This window comes from Macrotis lagotis, chromosome 7 (genome assembly GCF_037893015.1).
Source record: "Macrotis lagotis isolate mMagLag1 chromosome 7, bilby.v1.9.chrom.fasta, whole genome shotgun sequence".
In the NCBI taxonomy this organism is placed as follows: domain Eukaryota; kingdom Metazoa; phylum Chordata; class Mammalia; order Peramelemorphia; family Peramelidae; genus Macrotis; species Macrotis lagotis.
The window spans coordinates 215918928-215935951 of record NC_133664.1 but is presented as its reverse complement, the minus strand read 5'-3'; the positions used below and the strand labels follow the sequence as shown (position 1 = coordinate 215935951).

The following is a 17024-nucleotide window of genomic DNA, read 5'->3' as shown; positions in this document are numbered from 1 at the left end:
GAATTTCCTGATGAGGATTCTATGTGTGTTTTAATCTAGATCAATTTGGTAGAGTTGTACAAGTGAACTTTCAGTATGAAACCATCCTTGCTCTACTTCCTTGACTGTTTTTATTTTTTTTTAATAATTATTTTCCCTTAGATAATGGTTCTAGAACAAAGTTTCTCTTAACATGTGATCTAGTCTGTGAACTGATTTCAGGGGAATCTGTGAACTTGGATGGAAAAGAAAACAGTCATATCTCTATTTTCCCTAACTGAAATTTAACATTTTCTTCAATGATTTTTTTTTTTTTTTTTTTTTTTTTTTTTTTTTAGTTTTTGCAAGGCAATGTGGTTAAATGGCTTGTCCAAGGCCACACGGCTAGGTAATTATTAAGTGTCTGAAGCCAGATTTGAACTCAGGTACTCCTGACTCCAAGGCCAGTGCTCTATCCACTGCGCCACCTAGCTGCCCCGTTCTTCAATGATTTAAAAAATGTTATACTAAGAAGTAATTCATAGGTTCCAGAAGATTGCCAGAGTGGGTCCTTTTACGACCAAAATTGTTAAGAACCTGTGCTCTAGAAGAGGAAAAGTATGGTTTCAGATATAGTACCCTGTAAACTAGAATTAATCAAAGTCAAGAAGCACTAATTAAGTGTTTTATACTTTATACCATGCATTATACTAATTGCTGGAGATACAAAAAAAAATGCAGAAACAGTCCCTGCCCACAAGGAAATAAGCTTGTAATGGAGGTGGCAATGAACTAAATATTCAAAATATAAACAGAGTACATTTAAGCTAATCACAGAAGGAAGTCTACTAGCATTAGGGAAAATCAAGAAATTCTTCATGTAGAAGATGATTTTAGCTGAGACTTGAAGGAGCCAGTGAAGACAGAAAGCAGAAATGAGTGAGGAGAGCCTTCTAGGTATAAGGGAGATGGAGGGTCTTGAGAGAAGAACAACAATGAGTCTACTGGTCTGTGGAAGGGATTAAAATATAAGAAAATTGGAAAATGTGTTAGGGAGTTGAGTTATAAAAGACTTTGAATGCTTAGGAGAAGACTTCATATTTGATTTTGGTGGTAATAGGGAGCCATTAGAGTTTATTGATTTTTTAAAAAATATTTTATTTTATTTAAGGCAATGGGGTTAAGTGACTTGCCCAAGGTCACATCTAGGCAACTATTAATTGTCCGAGGTGATTTGAACTCAGGTCCTCCTGTCTCCAGGGCTGGTACTCTATCCACTGTAGTTAAGTGATTGGGGAAGGGGATGAGGACATGGCCAATCCACTGTTTCTAGAAGATCACATGTATAGCACAATGGATGATAAAACTGAAATGGAAAGAGACTCAAGGCAGAGAGACCAATTAGAAAAACTATAGTCTGAAGCCTGCTGTATACACTAGGTTGCTGACAATGTCAGAAGAAAGAAAAGCATATCTACTGATGTTGCAAAGGTAAAATCCACAATAGAAGAATTGATTGAATATGAAGAAGGGAGTCAGAAAATGAGGATAGGAAGATAGAGTAAGAAGTACTCTCAACAATTAAAGGAAAATTAAGAAAAAGAGAGTACATACAGTTTTGGACACTGCAGTTTAAAATATCTACAGGATATCTGGATGACATTTGGAGATGACAGACTAGAACCAGGACTGTCAGTTAGTCAAGCATTTATTAGGCACCAGTTACATGCCAGACTTTGTGATATAAAGGCTGGGGAGTGTAAAAGGTGTAAAAGGTTGAGGAACTCACAATCTAAAGGAAACAACTGTACAGACTAGATGTAGATGTGATAGATTAGAGATATTAAGCAGAGGGATGACTTCAGAAGGACTGGGTAAAGCTTCCATATACAAGGTGAGATTTTTAGCTGTGACTTGAAAGAAGACAGGGAGGACAGGAGACAGATGAAGAGGGAGAGAGTACTGGGCATGAAAGACAGTAAGTGAGCATTCTTAGAGTTGGGAAATGGTATGTCTTTAGTAGTAGGAAAACTAGTGTCACTGATTTGCTCTGGATAACTGGAGTGTAACAAGTCTGGAAAGGGAAGCTTTCAGACTTTTAGGAGGTTTGAAAACCAAATCAGATTTTAAATTTGATCCTGGTGATTTTATTTTATTTTTTATTTTATTTTAATTTTTTTTAATCTGTGAAGCTTTCTATAGTTTATTTATTTTTTTTAATTTATTTTTTATTCTCATTTTGTACAAATGTTTTTTTACATTAATAAAATATTCTTGTTTACAAGTAAACAAAATACCCCTCCTCCCCCATGAATATAGATAGACTTGCTTGGGCGAAAAAAGTAAAGGGGAGAGAAAAAAATTAAAATAAAAAAAAACTATTAGTAATAATTGTAGGTATGGCCAGGTGGCGCAATGGACAAAGCACCAGTCCTGGAGCCACAAGCACCCGAGTCCATATGCATCCTCATGAACCCAACAATCACCCAGCTGTGTGACATGCAAGCCACCCAATCCCCACTGCCCTGCAAAAACCAAAAAAAGAAAGAAAAAAAAAGACCCAAAATAAAATAGTAATACTAGTAGGGGTGGCTGGGTGGCAGACAGAGCATTGGCCCTTGGGCCAGGAGCACCTGGGTCCAGATCCGGCCCCAGACACCCAAAGATCACCCTGCTATGTGGCCCCAGGCAGGCCATCCAGCCCCTCTTGCCCTGCACCCTCCCCCAAATAATAATAACAAAAAATGTGCTTGAGTCTTTGTTCCAACACCTACAACTCTGTCATGGGTGGATCTCATTCTTTATGATAAGTCCATCACAAAAGTTATTTCCAAATTTTTCCAACGTTGCCATTGCTGATCGCAACTCCCTCCTTTCTTATTTCTCCACTACCGTGTACTATATTTTCTCTCTCCTTTCACTCTGACTCTGCTGTAGGGTTGCTGAGTGGCGCAGCAGACAGATCCCTGGTCTTGGGGCCAAGACGCCCTGAGCCCCCATACCACCCCTTAGGCCCAGAATCCACCCGGCCCTATGGTCCTGGGCAGGCCTTCCAATCCCAGCCCCTTTGCAAGAAGTAAAAAAGAAAATGTGTTATATCGGACCACTCTCTCCCCATGGTCCATCCTCTCCTCCTTTATTCACATCCCCACCCCTTCCCCCTGCTCCCTGCTCCTTCTTACTCCAGATGTCTATACCCCATTGAGTATATATGCTGTTTCCTCTCCTAGCCATCTCTGATGAGAGCAAAGGTTCCCTCATTCCCCCTTGCCTCCCCACTTCCATATCATTGCAATAGCTCACTGTAATAAAAAAAATCTTATGTGAAATATCTTGGACTATTCCCACTCTCCTTTTTCTTTCTCCCATTCCATTTCCCTTTTTTTTCTATTGACTCCATTTTTACACCATATTTTATCTTCGAATTCAGCTTTCTCCTGTGCTTCAACTATAAAAGCTCTCTCTACCTGCTCTATTAACTGAGAAGGGTCATATGAGTATTATCAGTGTCATTTTTCTATGCAGGAATACATGCAGTTCATCATCATTAAATCCCTCATATTTCCCCCCTCTCCTCCAATCTCCATGCTTCACCTGAATCCTGTATCTGAAGATCAAACCTTCTGTTCAGCTCTGGCCATTCCAAAAGGAACATTTGAAATTCCCCTGGTTCATTGAAAGTCCATCTTTTTCCCTGGAAGAGGACATTCAGCCTTGCTGGGTAGTTGATTCTTGGCTGCATTCTAAGCTCTTTTGCCTTCCGGTATATTATATTCCAAACCCTACGAGCTTCCAATGTAGCTGCTGCTAAGTCCTGTGTGATCCTGCCTGCAGCTCCACAATATTTGAACTGTGTCCTTCTGGCTGCTTGTAATATTTTTTCTTTGACTTGGGAGTTCTGGAACTTGGCTATAATATTCTTAGGGCTTGGTTTTTTGGGATCTCTTTCTCGGGGGGGATCGGTGGATTCTCTCCATTTCTATTTTGCCCTCTGCTTCTAGAATATCAGGGCAATTTTCCTGTAGTAATTCTTTGAAAATGATGTCAAGGCTCTTTTCCTGACCATGACTTTCAGGTATTCCAATAATTTTTAAATTATCTTTCCTAAGTCTGTTTTCCATATCAGTTGTTTTTTCAATGAGATATTTCACATTTTCTTCTAATTTTTCATTTTTTTGGTTTTGAAGTATTGATTCCTGATTTCTGGTCAATTCATCAATCTCCCTGAATTCTATTCTTTGTCTGAAGGATTTGTTCTCCTCAGAGAGTTTTCTTATCTCTTTTTCCATCTGGTCAGTTTTGCTTTTTAAAGCATTCTTCTCCTCAGTAACTTTTTGAACTGTTTTATCCATTTGACCTAAGCTGGTTTTTAGCATGCTATTTTCTTCAGCATTTTTTTGGATTTCCTTGACTAAGCTGCTGACTTCATTTTCATGTTTTTCCTGCATCTCTCTCCTTTCTTTTCCCAGTTTTTCTTCCAACTCCCTCATTTGATTTTCAAAGTCTTTTTTGAGCTCTGTCATAGCCTGAGCCCAATTTCTTTTTTCTTGGAGTCTTTAGATGCAGGAGCTTGTGCTTCCTCATCTTCAGACTGAGTATTTTGATCCTTCTTGGGCTCATTTGCAAAATATTTCTCAATAGTCTTCCTTTTGTTTCTTTGCTTGCTCATTTTTTCAGCATGGGCCTGGTTTGAGGGTGCTTCCTGAGCTTTCGGGACACTCCCACAAGGGTGTCAGTGTGTGAGGCTCTGTCCTCCCTCCTGGTCTGTGAATGACCATAAGTGCCCCCCTCTGCCACGGGGCTGAGGTGGGGGGGGGCCCTGTTGTTCTATGGGGGGGCCTAGACTGGGACCAGGATCTGAATGCGGTCAGAGCCCCAGAGTCCTGTTCCAGGGGCAGAGGACTGAGCTCAGTTTCTCTTCCCTCTCCTCCCTCAGCTCAGTGGGCTCATGCCCTGGGGGCTCCTGCTTACTGGCTCCGCCTGCTTCTGTTTCCTGGATCAGGGCTGGGGAAAGACCAACCTGCTTGCTGTGTGCCCTGAGGGTGGGCTCCATGTGCTTGCTCTGGCAGAGGTCCCCCCCTGCTCCCTCACTTTGTGCCCAGTGCTCCTCGGGGTGCAGCTCAGGAGACTACCCCGCTGCTGTGAGCTGAGACTCCAGCGCCCTGGGGCTGCCTCCGGGACGCTGAAGTTCTTTGGCTCTGGCGGGCCTCCCCTCTGGCAGGCCGCCTCTCCGATCCCGGGGAGCAGAGCCTTTCTGCTCTTTTCCAGGTTACCTTGAGTAGGAGAACTGCCTCACTGGGTCCCTGTGTGGGTTCTGTCTCTCGAAAGTTTAGTTAGAGTCCTTAGTTTATGAGTTTTATCAGAGAGCTCCTAAGACTGGATCCGGTCTTGTCGCCATCTTGGCTCTGCCCCATCCTAATGATTTTAGAAAGCCAATACAGTTTGTTGAATGAGTAGAGAGGTTGTAATTTGTACTTTAGGAACATCAGTTTGATATCTGAAGAGATGTAGTAGAGTGGGGCGATACTTCAGTCAGTGAGAATAATCAAAAGTGGGTTGCAATAATCTAGGCATCAAGGAGAAGAATAACATTGATAGTGTCAGACTACAGAGGAGAGGAAGGATGAGAATTTAGAAAAGAATATTAAATTTGGAAATTAAGAAATTATTACTAATGTTAAAGACAACATTTTGAGTTAAGTGATGAAGTTGGATGTCCTACTACACAGTTAATAAAATAAAACAAAAGAAAGTGGGTGGATTGATTGAAGATGACTTTTTCATAAATTTAGTCATTAAAGAGGGTGTGAATCAAGTGAGGGTTTTTTTTTTCATATGAAGGAGATCTGTGAGTGTAGGCAGCAAGAAAGCAGCTAGAATACAGGGAAAGACCTAAGATCAATGAGAAGGTGGAGATGTTGGCAGGGGCAGCATGCTGGAAAAGATGGGATGAAATGTGATTGTTTAGGCACATAGAAAGATTTCAGTTGGCAAGGAGAAAGGCTAGTTTTTAAGGAGATATTTCTTAAATATTTATACTCATAAAGCTTTTAAAAAATTAACTTTAAGCATGTTAAGTAATATTTGTGTTTTGGTCATCAGGGCAAAATTATTAGAAAGTGAAGCAATGAATGAGAACCTTCGACGCAACTTGACAAGAGCTACAGCAAGATCACCATATTTCAGTGGATCATCAGCTTTCTCTCCTTCTATACTTTCTTCAGAGAAAGAAACAATTGAAATTATAGATATGGCTAAAAAAGATTTAGAAAAACTTAAAAGGAAAGAAAAAAAGAAGAAGAAAAGGTAGTGATATTAAGTATTGTTTTTCTTAAGTATATTTTAATTTGCATTCAAGATATAGTAAATATAGAATATTGTAAATGTTAAAATAAGACTGTTTTAAAGTAATTGAAATTAGAGCAATTAAATTGATTTTATTTCTTCTTACAAATATATTTTAATGTGAAATTATTTTAGATAAATTATCAGGAGTTATTATGTTTTGTTAATCCTGACAGTAAAATTGTAATCTTGGGTTTTTTCTTTATGAAATTTGCTGCTTTTACTTTTAATCATCTTGCATTCAACAAAACTTGCATATCACTGCATTTCAATATTTTCGGTTGTAAAATTTGTTTCTAATTCTACTTAAGCATAGACTCATGCACACTTGTACATCCTTAAATTTTTATGTAGATATATTTACAAACTGATCCTTCCAAATACCATTTAATGTCATTTGGTCTTTTAAATATTCTGAGTAAGGTTTCTAATTTGGTTATTTGATAACTTTTTTCCAATTGATATTTTTTTATCCAATTACATGTTCTAGAAGTTTTTAACATTCCTCCACATGCATATGCTTATTTATAAGTTACATTAATTTCCTTCTACCCTCCTTTCCTAACCCCCCCCCCCCCTCAACAGTGAACAGTCTGGTGAACACTGAAGATATACATTTGTGTTTAATGTTTACCAATTGGTCATTTACTGTATGAGGAATTAGGTCTAAGGGGAGAAAAAAAAGAAAACCATGAGATAGGAAGGGAAAAACAAAAGAGAAATTTTTAAAAAGTTAATATAGTGTTCATTCAAATTCTGTAGTTTGTTTTTTTTTGTTTTTTTTGTTTTTCTTTGTTTGGATATAGATAGCATTCCCAGGTTGTCCTAGCTCTCTCAACAACTGAGCGGAACTGCATCATCAAAGTTAATTAATATACAACTTTGTTAATGTGTATAATGTTGTCTTAGTTCTGTTCCCTTTGCTCAGCATCAGTTCTTGTAATTTTTTCTTTGCTCCTTTAGAGTCTGACCATTCACGGTTTCTTATAAAACAATATTCCATAACATTCATATACCATACCTAGTTCAGCCATTCCCCAGTTGATGGGCATCCCCTCTATTTTCAGTTCTTTGCCACCTCTAAAAGGATTGTAAAGAATATTTTGGAATGTGTTGGGACTTTTTCTGTTTTTTATGATTTCTTCTGATATAGGCTTAGTATTGGTGTTGCTAGAAGGGTTTGAGCAGTTTTATTGCCCTTTGGGCATAGTTCCATATTGCTCTCTAGATTGGTTGGATTAGTTCATAAACTCCACCAACAGTACATTATTGTCCCAGTCTTCCCACAACCTCTTCAACATTGATCATATTCCCTTTTTGTTATCTTAGTCAATCAGATAGATGTGAATGAAGTAGTACTTCATAGTTGTTTTAATTTGCATTTCTCTAATCAGGAATGATTTGGAGAATTTATTCATGTGATTATATATAGGTTTAATTTCTTCAGAAATGAAATAGAATAGACAGAATTCATATACTTTGACTATTTATCAATTAAGGAATGATAAATACCTCATAGTTTGATTCACTACCTCATTGTTGATTTAATTTGCATTTCTTTAATCTATGATTTGGAGCATTTTTTATATGATTATATATAACATTGATTTCTTCGTTTGAAAACTGTTTTGTTTGTATTCTTTAACCATTTATCAATTGGGGAATGTCATGTAACCATATAAATTTGATTCAATTCTCTATGTATTTTAGACATGAGACCTTATCTGACCCCCTAAGCTGTGAAAATTGTTTCCTACCTTTCTGGTTTCCTTTTACTCTTGGCAGCATTGCTTTTATTACTGTAAAACTCATAATTTCATATAGTCAGAATCATCCATTTTGCAATTTATAATGTACTTTATTTCTTGTTTGGTCATAAATTTCTCCCTTTCCATAGATCTGACAAATAGAGTATTTCTTGATCTGTTAATTGGTCCGACCTTTATGTCTAAATTCTATACCCATTTTCATCTTATTTTGGCATAGGGTGTGAGATGTAGTTTTATACCTAGTTTTTACCATACTATTTTCCATTTTCCCCAATAATTTTTGTCAAATGGTGGGTTCTTATCCCAGAAGTTAATGTCTTTCGGTTTGTCAAACAGTAGATTACTATAGTTATTTACTACTGTTTCTTTTGTACCTATCCTGATCCACTGGTTCATTACTCTATTTCTTTTTTTTAATGTATTTATTTATTCTTATTTTGTAGAAATAATGTTTTTTATACATTAATAAAATATTCTTATTTAAGAGTAAATATAATACCCCCCCAAATATAGACCCAAATGAGCGATAAAGGGGAGAGAAAAAATGAAAATTAAAACTAAAAAAAATAAAAAATAATAGTAATAATTTTAGGTATGGCCAGGTTGCACAGTGGATGGAGCATTGGCCCTGGAGTCAGGAGCACCTGAGCCCAAATCCTGCTCCATACACCCAACCATCACCCAGCTGTGTGACCCCATGCAAGCCACCCCAACCCCATTGCCCTGCAAAAACTAAAAAAAAAAAAAGACCCAAAATAAAATAAAATAGTAATAATAATAATAGTAGGGGTGACTGTCTGCTTCAAATATGTTTCTTGTTAGCATGTTGTAGAATTCTGATTTTTAATCCATTCTTCTATCTGCTTCTGTTTTATGGGAGAGTTCATTCCATTCACATTTTCAGTTAAGAACGCTCATTCTTTATTTCCCTCTATGTTATCTTTCCCCATTTGTACTTTTCTCATTCCTCTCCTTATTCCTCCTCACCTATGTTTTGCTCCCTTTCCCTTTTAGTTTTTCTTTTAAATTTTATCTTTGTTTCCTTTTACTTAAACCTTTCCCTTTTCTTCCCCCCCCCCCCCACTTCCCTGAAGGATGGGATAGATTTTTAATTTTTAAAAATCTTTAATTTATTCATTAGTCTTTGAAGGCAGTGGGATTAAGTGACTTGTCGAAGGTCACACAGCTAGGTAATTATTAAGTGTCTGAGGCTGGATTTGAACTCAGATCCTCCTGACTCTATACTGTGCCACCTAGTTGCCCCTGGGTTAGATTTTTAAACTCAGATCTATTGAATTGGATTTAATCGGTGTTCACACCCTCCCTTCTTTCCCTCAGTAATAATAGGCCTTTCTATCTCTTCTCCTGTTGTTATTTTTCCTAGCCTGGCCTTCTCCTTCTATAGTCCTTTTTCTTTTTATTGTTTTATCCTATTTTGTGCTTACATCCCTATGTCAAAATATACTTTTTTTCCTGACCTGATAAAAGTACAGTTCTCAAAGGTTAATTGATTGATTACTTGATTGATTGATAAGCAGCACTATCTCATAGTCACTAAGTATCCTCCCCTCTTCTGTCTCATTATAAATACACTTCTCAAGAGCCATTTATCACATCAAATTATAACTACTTTATACCTATGCCTTTTTCATGTACACTTCATGGAAGCAAAATTCTCATGATCCAAAGCATCATACAAAGGCACACCATATCATGAACCATGTAGACCACCCCATCACCCCCTCAAACATACTTCCCTCTTATTGTAACCAAAGCATCAAGCAAAGCATATCTCTTCATTATGTTTTCATGTCCTTTCTGTTTAAGTATACTCTCTGACTCCATCTCTGTAATTTATTTTTTTTAACATTTTATTTATTTTCCAATTATATCCAATAGTAATATGTACCCATCAGTTTTTTCAAGGCTCTGAATTCCACAATTTCTCCCCCCCCACAGAAGACTGTCTGACAGTCTCTACATTGTTTCCAAGCCATACATTGATGTAAATTGAATGTTATAAGAATAAACATAATAATAAACATAACCTCCCCCCCCAAGAAAATGAGAAACCAAGAGAGGGAGAGAGAGGGGGAGAGGGGGAGAGAGAGAGAGAGAGAGAGAGAGAGAGAGAGAGAGAGAGAGAGAGAGAGAGAGAGAGAGAGAGAGAATTGTACTTCAGTCTGTGTTCAGATTTCAATGGCTCTGTCTCTTGGGTGAGTTGGTTTCTTTATCATAAATCCACCAGAGAAGTTGCTTCAATATTTTTCCCTCAGTTGCTATTACTAGCTGCTCTTCCCTCTCTATCATCTATTTCCCCCCTTCCCTTCCCCCATTCCCCCCCTATTCCTCCCATCCTTCTCCAGGGCAAGACAGATTCCCTCACCCTATTAAGTATGTATGTCATTTCTTCCTTAAGCCATTTCTGATGAGAATGAAGGCTCACTTATTCCCCCTTGCCTTTTCCCCTTCCATTCCATTGAAAAAGCTTTTTCCTTGACTCTTATGTGAAATTTCTCAGCTTCTTCTTCATCTCCTTTCCAGTCCTTTCCTTTATCACCCATTGACTCCATATTTTTACTATATTATTATTATTATTATTATTATTTTGTTTTTGTAAGGCAAATGGGGTTAAGTGGTTGCCCAAGGCCAAACAGCTAGGTAATTATTAAGTGTTTGAGACCGAATTTGAACCCAGGTACTCCTGATTCCAGGTCCGGTACTTTATCCACTGCACCACCTAGCTGCTCCTTTTTACTATATTATACCATCATATTCTGCTCCTTCCTATATATGCTCCTTCTAACAGCTCTTATAAATGAGAAAGTTCATATGAGTTATCAATATCTTCTTCCCATGCAGGAATACAGGCAGTTCAACATCATCAAGTTCCTCCTAGTTAGTCCCTCTCTTCTACTCCCTCTATGGTTCACTAGAGTCACTTGGAGATCAAACTTTCTGTTGAACTCTGGTCATCTCAGTGGGAAAGTTTGAAAGTCCCCTGTTTCATTGAAGGTCCATCTTTTCCCCTGAAAGAGGATGTTCAGTTTTGCTCGGTAGTTGATTCTTGATTGTAAACTAAGATCTTTTGCTTTCTGGAATATCATATTCCAATCCCTATGAGTCCTTAATGTAGATGCTGCTAGATCCTGTGTAATCCTGACTATACAGCCATAGTAGTTGAATTGTTTGTTTCTGGCAGCTTTTAGAATTTTCTCTTTGATTTGGGAGTTTTGGAATTTGGCTATAATATTCCTGGAAGTTTTTCTTTTGGGATCTCTTTCAGGGGGTAACCGGGTGAATTCTCTCAATTTCTATTGTACCCTCAGCTTCTAGGATCTTAGGGCAATTTTTCTCTTGAAAAATGAAGTCTAGGCTCTTCTGGTCATGGCTTTCAGATAGCCCAATAATTTTTAAATTATTTCTTCCAGATCTGTTTTCAAGGTTGGTTGTTTTTCCAATGAGATATTTCACATTTTCTTCTAATATTTTGACTTTTTTTGGAAGAGTTTTATTTCTTCCTGATTTCTTACAAAATCATCAGTTTCCTTTTGTTTCATTTTGCATTTGAAGGAGGTATTTTTTTTTCAGAAACCTTTTTTATCTCCTTTTCCAGCTGGCCAATTCTGCTTTTTAAGGCATTCTTCTCCTCATTTGCCTTTTGTTTTGCTTTTTCCATTGGCCTAAACTGGTTTTTAACATATTATTTTCTTCAGTATTTTTTTATATTTCTTTCACCAAGCTTTTGATTTAGTTTTCATGATTTTTTTGCATTGCTGTCATTTCTCCTCCCAATTTTCCTCCACCTCCCTTAATTGCTTTTCAAAGTCTTGTTTTTTGAGCTCATCCATAGTCTGAGCCCATTTTCTATTTCTCTTGGAGGTTTTGGATATGGAAACTTCAATTTTGTCATCATCTGAGTTCATGTTTTGATCTTCCATGGGACTAAAGTAATTCTCTGTGGTCAGATTCTTCTTTTCTCTGTTGTTTACTTATTTCCTCAGCCCAGGACTAATATACAGCACTTCCAAAGCTTTGGGGTTGTTTTTTTTGGGGGGGGACACCCCACTGGGACCTTTATTCCTCCAAGGTCTTATGCTCTCTTGCCTGTGCTTTTTTACGTAGATGGCCTCGTACTTCCCTCTGCCCCGGGACTGATTATAAGAAGGGATCCAGCTTGGTTATTTAGTATGGAAATCCATACTGCAATATCTGAGTGTAGGCAAACAGCAGAGTTTTATCTCAGGGAGAGCAGAGAAATCTCTGCAGACTTCCCTTTACCATCTCTGGGGGTGCAGGCTGCTTTCTCCAGATTCTTGCTGCAGTTTCTGTGGCTGTGCTCCTCACTTCACATTCATTCTGGTGGAGCAGAGTTCTCTCACGGCCCCTTCAGGCTATTTGCCGGTGAATAGCCGGTGATCTCTGGGCTGCCTGTGCTGGGCTGCACTTGGCTGGGCTGGACTGCGCTGTGGCTTTTTTTTTCCCAACCCCAGGTCCTAGTGAAACACATGTTTCCCAATGAACTTCTAAGTTATCTTGGACTGGGAAAATGTATCATTCAGTCTTTTTGTGGGTTCTGCCCCTCTAAATTTTGGCTAGAGCCATCCTTTTGTTTTTTTTTTGGGGGGGGTTGCGGGGTTGGGGTTCCCAGGAAATCCTGCCTTCATGCCACCATCTTGGCTCTGCCCCCCCCATCTCTGTAATTTAAGAAGCATAGGTACAGCCCTTCCCATCCAAAGTATTATGTACACTTTTTCCCTGTTCCTTTAGCACCCCAACCATGGTACTAAAACCCTTATTAACTAAAGTATGGATTAAGATAAGATCACCTCTTTATCTTTATGTTTAACCCTTTCAAGTATTTTTCCTGTGCCCCTGTGGTACCTACAAGTCTCTAAGAATTTAGTAATGTAAACTTCCTTTGAAGTTTGACATTTTTGCTTAATTTATATAAATTAGGTTATTCAGGCAATGAGTATATGTTTAAACAAATTAGAAGTTTTAGTTTTTCTACTTAGATTTGTTGTGTTCAGTAACCATTAGAATAACTAGCACAAGGAGTTGCATGACTTTCATTAGGAAACAAGATGAAATTATGTACTCAAGATAGAAACGTTTTTAAAAAATGCTCATCTTAGATGATTTTGGCATTATAAAGGATTATATGTTATAATTAGCTAGCCATTTATGAAGCATAATTGCAAATAGAATAGTGATTACATTATTATTAACACTAGTGTCCCTCAATCTTTGAAGGACACAGAACCCTATAGATAGAACTTGAGGGAGCCTTAAATAAAAAATTAGTGAGCAGGAGACTTAATAGTCATTGCTGTCATAAGTTAGAAAGTCAAATGTTGTCATTTAATTTTAGAAAGATCTAGATGTTCATAAAAATTGCACAGTATACTGTTCATTTAATGCCATTTTCACTTGGACTGAGGGAGAAAATGCTATCTGTCCCTATATCATAAAATGGAAGCAAATGTTATCCTAAAAATGTAAATAAATCTAGATAATTTAGTTTAAAAACCCCCCAACAGTTATTTTTGCCCTCTAAATTGTTATGATAGAGTAATTCTGGAGGAGATAGGATGTACTTTCTGTCATTATGAAGTTATAAGAGTATGGTAATAGTGCCCATAACTTTTACTCTCAAATTCATTCAGTAGTTTTTTTTCCTGCTGCCCCCATAAAAAGGAGCTCCATAGACAAATATTTTTAATGAATATCAAATTAAAAATTTTAAATAAAATCCTGTAAGATAGACTATATAGCAATTAGTCCAATAAATAATTCATTATGATCAAATGGAATTGACACAGGATACAAGGATGTAAAAAATCCTAAACCACACATCATGTGGGATAATGATCACAGGAATCAAGAGTTTGGAGTCTGAGTCGGAGAGCATATTTTTTTCTCATGAGAAGGGGACACAGCCCCCAGTTGTTCAAGCAGCATCGGACAGGGAGTGTCCAAAAATAGAAACTTGCAGGCTTCTTTTATTCCAATACTAATCCTACCTCTAAATTCTGTCTTTTCCCACCATTGGCTGGTAAGATAAGTTCACATTCTTCTTACTAATACTACCCAACCGAGCATAGCAAATTCAATCCTCATCCTAATTATTTATAAAACTCTATTCTTTTAGAAAATTATAGTTTTCAACCCTTATTATCATAATTATGCATAGCTAATCTATGCCCTATTAAAAGTAGTCTTTTACAAAACCTCATTAATACATTTCCTCTGACCAAATTTGGAGACATCCAAACAGAAAGAGAGCCAGGGCCAATCCAGTTCTTCTTGAAATTAACTCATTTTCTGAGAATCATAGATAACTATGGAAACCAGATACTTTTAGCTTACAAGAAAAAAATTAAGATAAGGTAAGACAAGAATGTATTCATGGGAAGCTTTACCAAAGTTCATTTTTCAGAATTGTATATAGGACACTTCACTGAGGGCCGTTTCTCACAACCTGATTATCTTAATAAATGCAGTAGAAGCCTTTGACAAAACAAAATTAATTTCTAAAAATTCTACAAAATATGAACATAAAAGAGACCATATTTTAATATCATAAAAGTGGCTAAAACTAAAAGCACATATCATATACAAAAGGAGTATGTAAAAAGTGTTCTCAATAAATTCATTTCCCTATTCTTGTTTGATGCGCTTTTAGAAATAAACAAAAACAATAATTAAAAGTGTAAAGATAGATACTGTCCCTTTTTGCTGATGACAGTTATTTGCTTAGGGAATCACAGGGACTCAACAAAGATTTTGATACAATCACTAGTTTCAGTAAATGCAAGTCATATAATAAACCCACTAAAAAACCGAATGAATATAATATATGAATATAATAGTAACAGCATTCAAGACTCAATAATAGAATGGGAAATCCCATTTTAAAAAAGCCAAAAAAAACCTATACATTGCATAAAACATTTGAAGATCATTTTACCAAATCATACAAAGTCTGATTTAAAAAGCAAGAGAAACGTTTAGTGCTCATGGATGTGTTGTGTCAGTATGCTAAAAATAATAAAGTTAATTTATAGTTTTATTGCTATACTAATCAAATTATTTTTTTTATAATTTTACAGAATTAGAAAATTCATTTGGGAAAAAAAATTAATGAAAATAATGAAAAGAAGTTATGATGAAGGGAAAACAGCACTTCCAAACCTTGAAGTAATTTATAAAACAGTAATGTCAACACAATTTGATCTTGGTTTAAAAATAGAGATATAGATTAATTGTATAGATTAAAGAAGAAACAGAAACAATGATCCTATTACCTAGGATCTGATAAACTTAAAAACAAATCATTTAAGTTCTTATGTGAACAATTCTCTATAATAAACCTGTTTAATTGTTAGCCATGTTTTCAATATACATTATTACTTTTAAGAATTCTTTCAATTCATTAGAACATGTTAAGGGTCTCTAAATTTTTCAGTATGTGTTATTATTTTCAAATATCCCAAACAGTAATAAGTATAACACATTAAGTATTAGATATCTCAAAACAATCTTTCCATTATATTACATTTGTACCTGGACCTACAGATCTAGAGCAAGGTCCAAAACATTATTTAAAAATTTCAGGGAGCCCAGAGGGTCATGGCCTTTGATAATTTATCTCATTATCCTTACAAAGCAATAAATCATTAATTCCAGGGTTTGACATCATTACAGTAAAATAGTTTATATTTCCAGAAGTAGATCATATGATTGATAACACTTTTTCAACATCTTACTCATTAATAAATCATCTAGTTAGGGTTACTTTATTTTTTATATCCTAACCATTTCCCAAAGCTCCTCACATTTATTCAACATTATTGGAAAGGGTATCTTGCACTTAAGATATACTTCCCAATCTCTTATACATTATCCTTCTGAACCTTCATTTAATGTGGGGGCAGAAATTTTCTTTAAAATTTAAACATTAAATTCTTAATCTACATGAAACATTCCATGTTGACATCTCATTCTCTTAAAGCAAAACAAAATAACAGTTTCTCTTAAGTTTAGCCTTATAATTAAGTATCTTTACACACAAATCTCTATTTACCTCTTTTTCCAAATACACTTCTATTTTCAAAATAATAAGATTCTTCACAAATTTAGTCTTATAAATATGATAATTTCAAAAACCCAATGTATACTTTTTATCCTTGCCAATGTTACATTTGCATATATAATTTCTTCTTCCTAAATAAAATATATTAAGTAAGCTACATTGACCTTAGATATAAATATTCCCTTTTATAAATACGAGATGAAAAAACAAAGTCTTTCACAAACTCTCTGGGCCAAAAAGACTTTGAGAGATATAACCTGTTGGCAAGATATTCTCTAGTTTTCTCCTACCAAATGTGATTTCTCATTTACAAATGTGATGGATGAAACTTCAATTCATTCATTGTTTAAGATTACAACACAACTTTAAATTCTTAAAAAGAAAGCTTAGTTTGAATCTGCTCTTATACAGTTTACTAATTATTTATAACACATTTCAGTTTCATGTATATTCCCATTACTCCCTAGAATTTTTCAAAATAGAAAAATTCTTAAGACCAGATGTTGCTAAAAATATCTTTTTATGGTTACAAGATTTTCTTTATACTTCTCTTAAATTCCAAAAGTCGTATTCCAAAATAACCTTAAATTATTTTCTCTTCAAAACCTAAAAATTTTGTAAATTGCAAATTGTTTTTATCTTTATCAGTGCAATTCTAATTTCTCAGCGTTCTAACTTATAAGAGCTTTCTATCCTCAATAATCAACATTTCTTAATATCAGAACATTTTATGTTCTGGGAATTGGAGATTTCCCTCATTTTGAGATATCAAGTTAGTTATGTACAAATACTTCACCTTTACTGTTTTTCATTCTTGATTACCCCAGATTTTTCCAAATACATGAACTACACCT

At 35.9% G+C, this 17024-nt stretch overlaps 1 protein-coding gene across 11 annotated transcripts in view; it reads left to right on the top strand.

Annotated features, from left to right (window-relative positions):
• The window catches only part of KIF21A (kinesin family member 21A), a 150425-nt gene that overhangs the window by 66058 nt on the left and 67343 nt on the right, over positions 1 to 17024 (top strand). For all 11 annotated transcript variants that reach the window (XM_074194842.1, XM_074194843.1, XM_074194845.1 and 8 more), the window contains exon 11: positions 6061 to 6264. In XM_074194842.1, coding sequence (XP_074050943.1) covers positions 6061 to 6264 — 204 coding nt within the window. The remainder of the gene's footprint in view (positions 1 to 6060; positions 6265 to 17024) is intronic.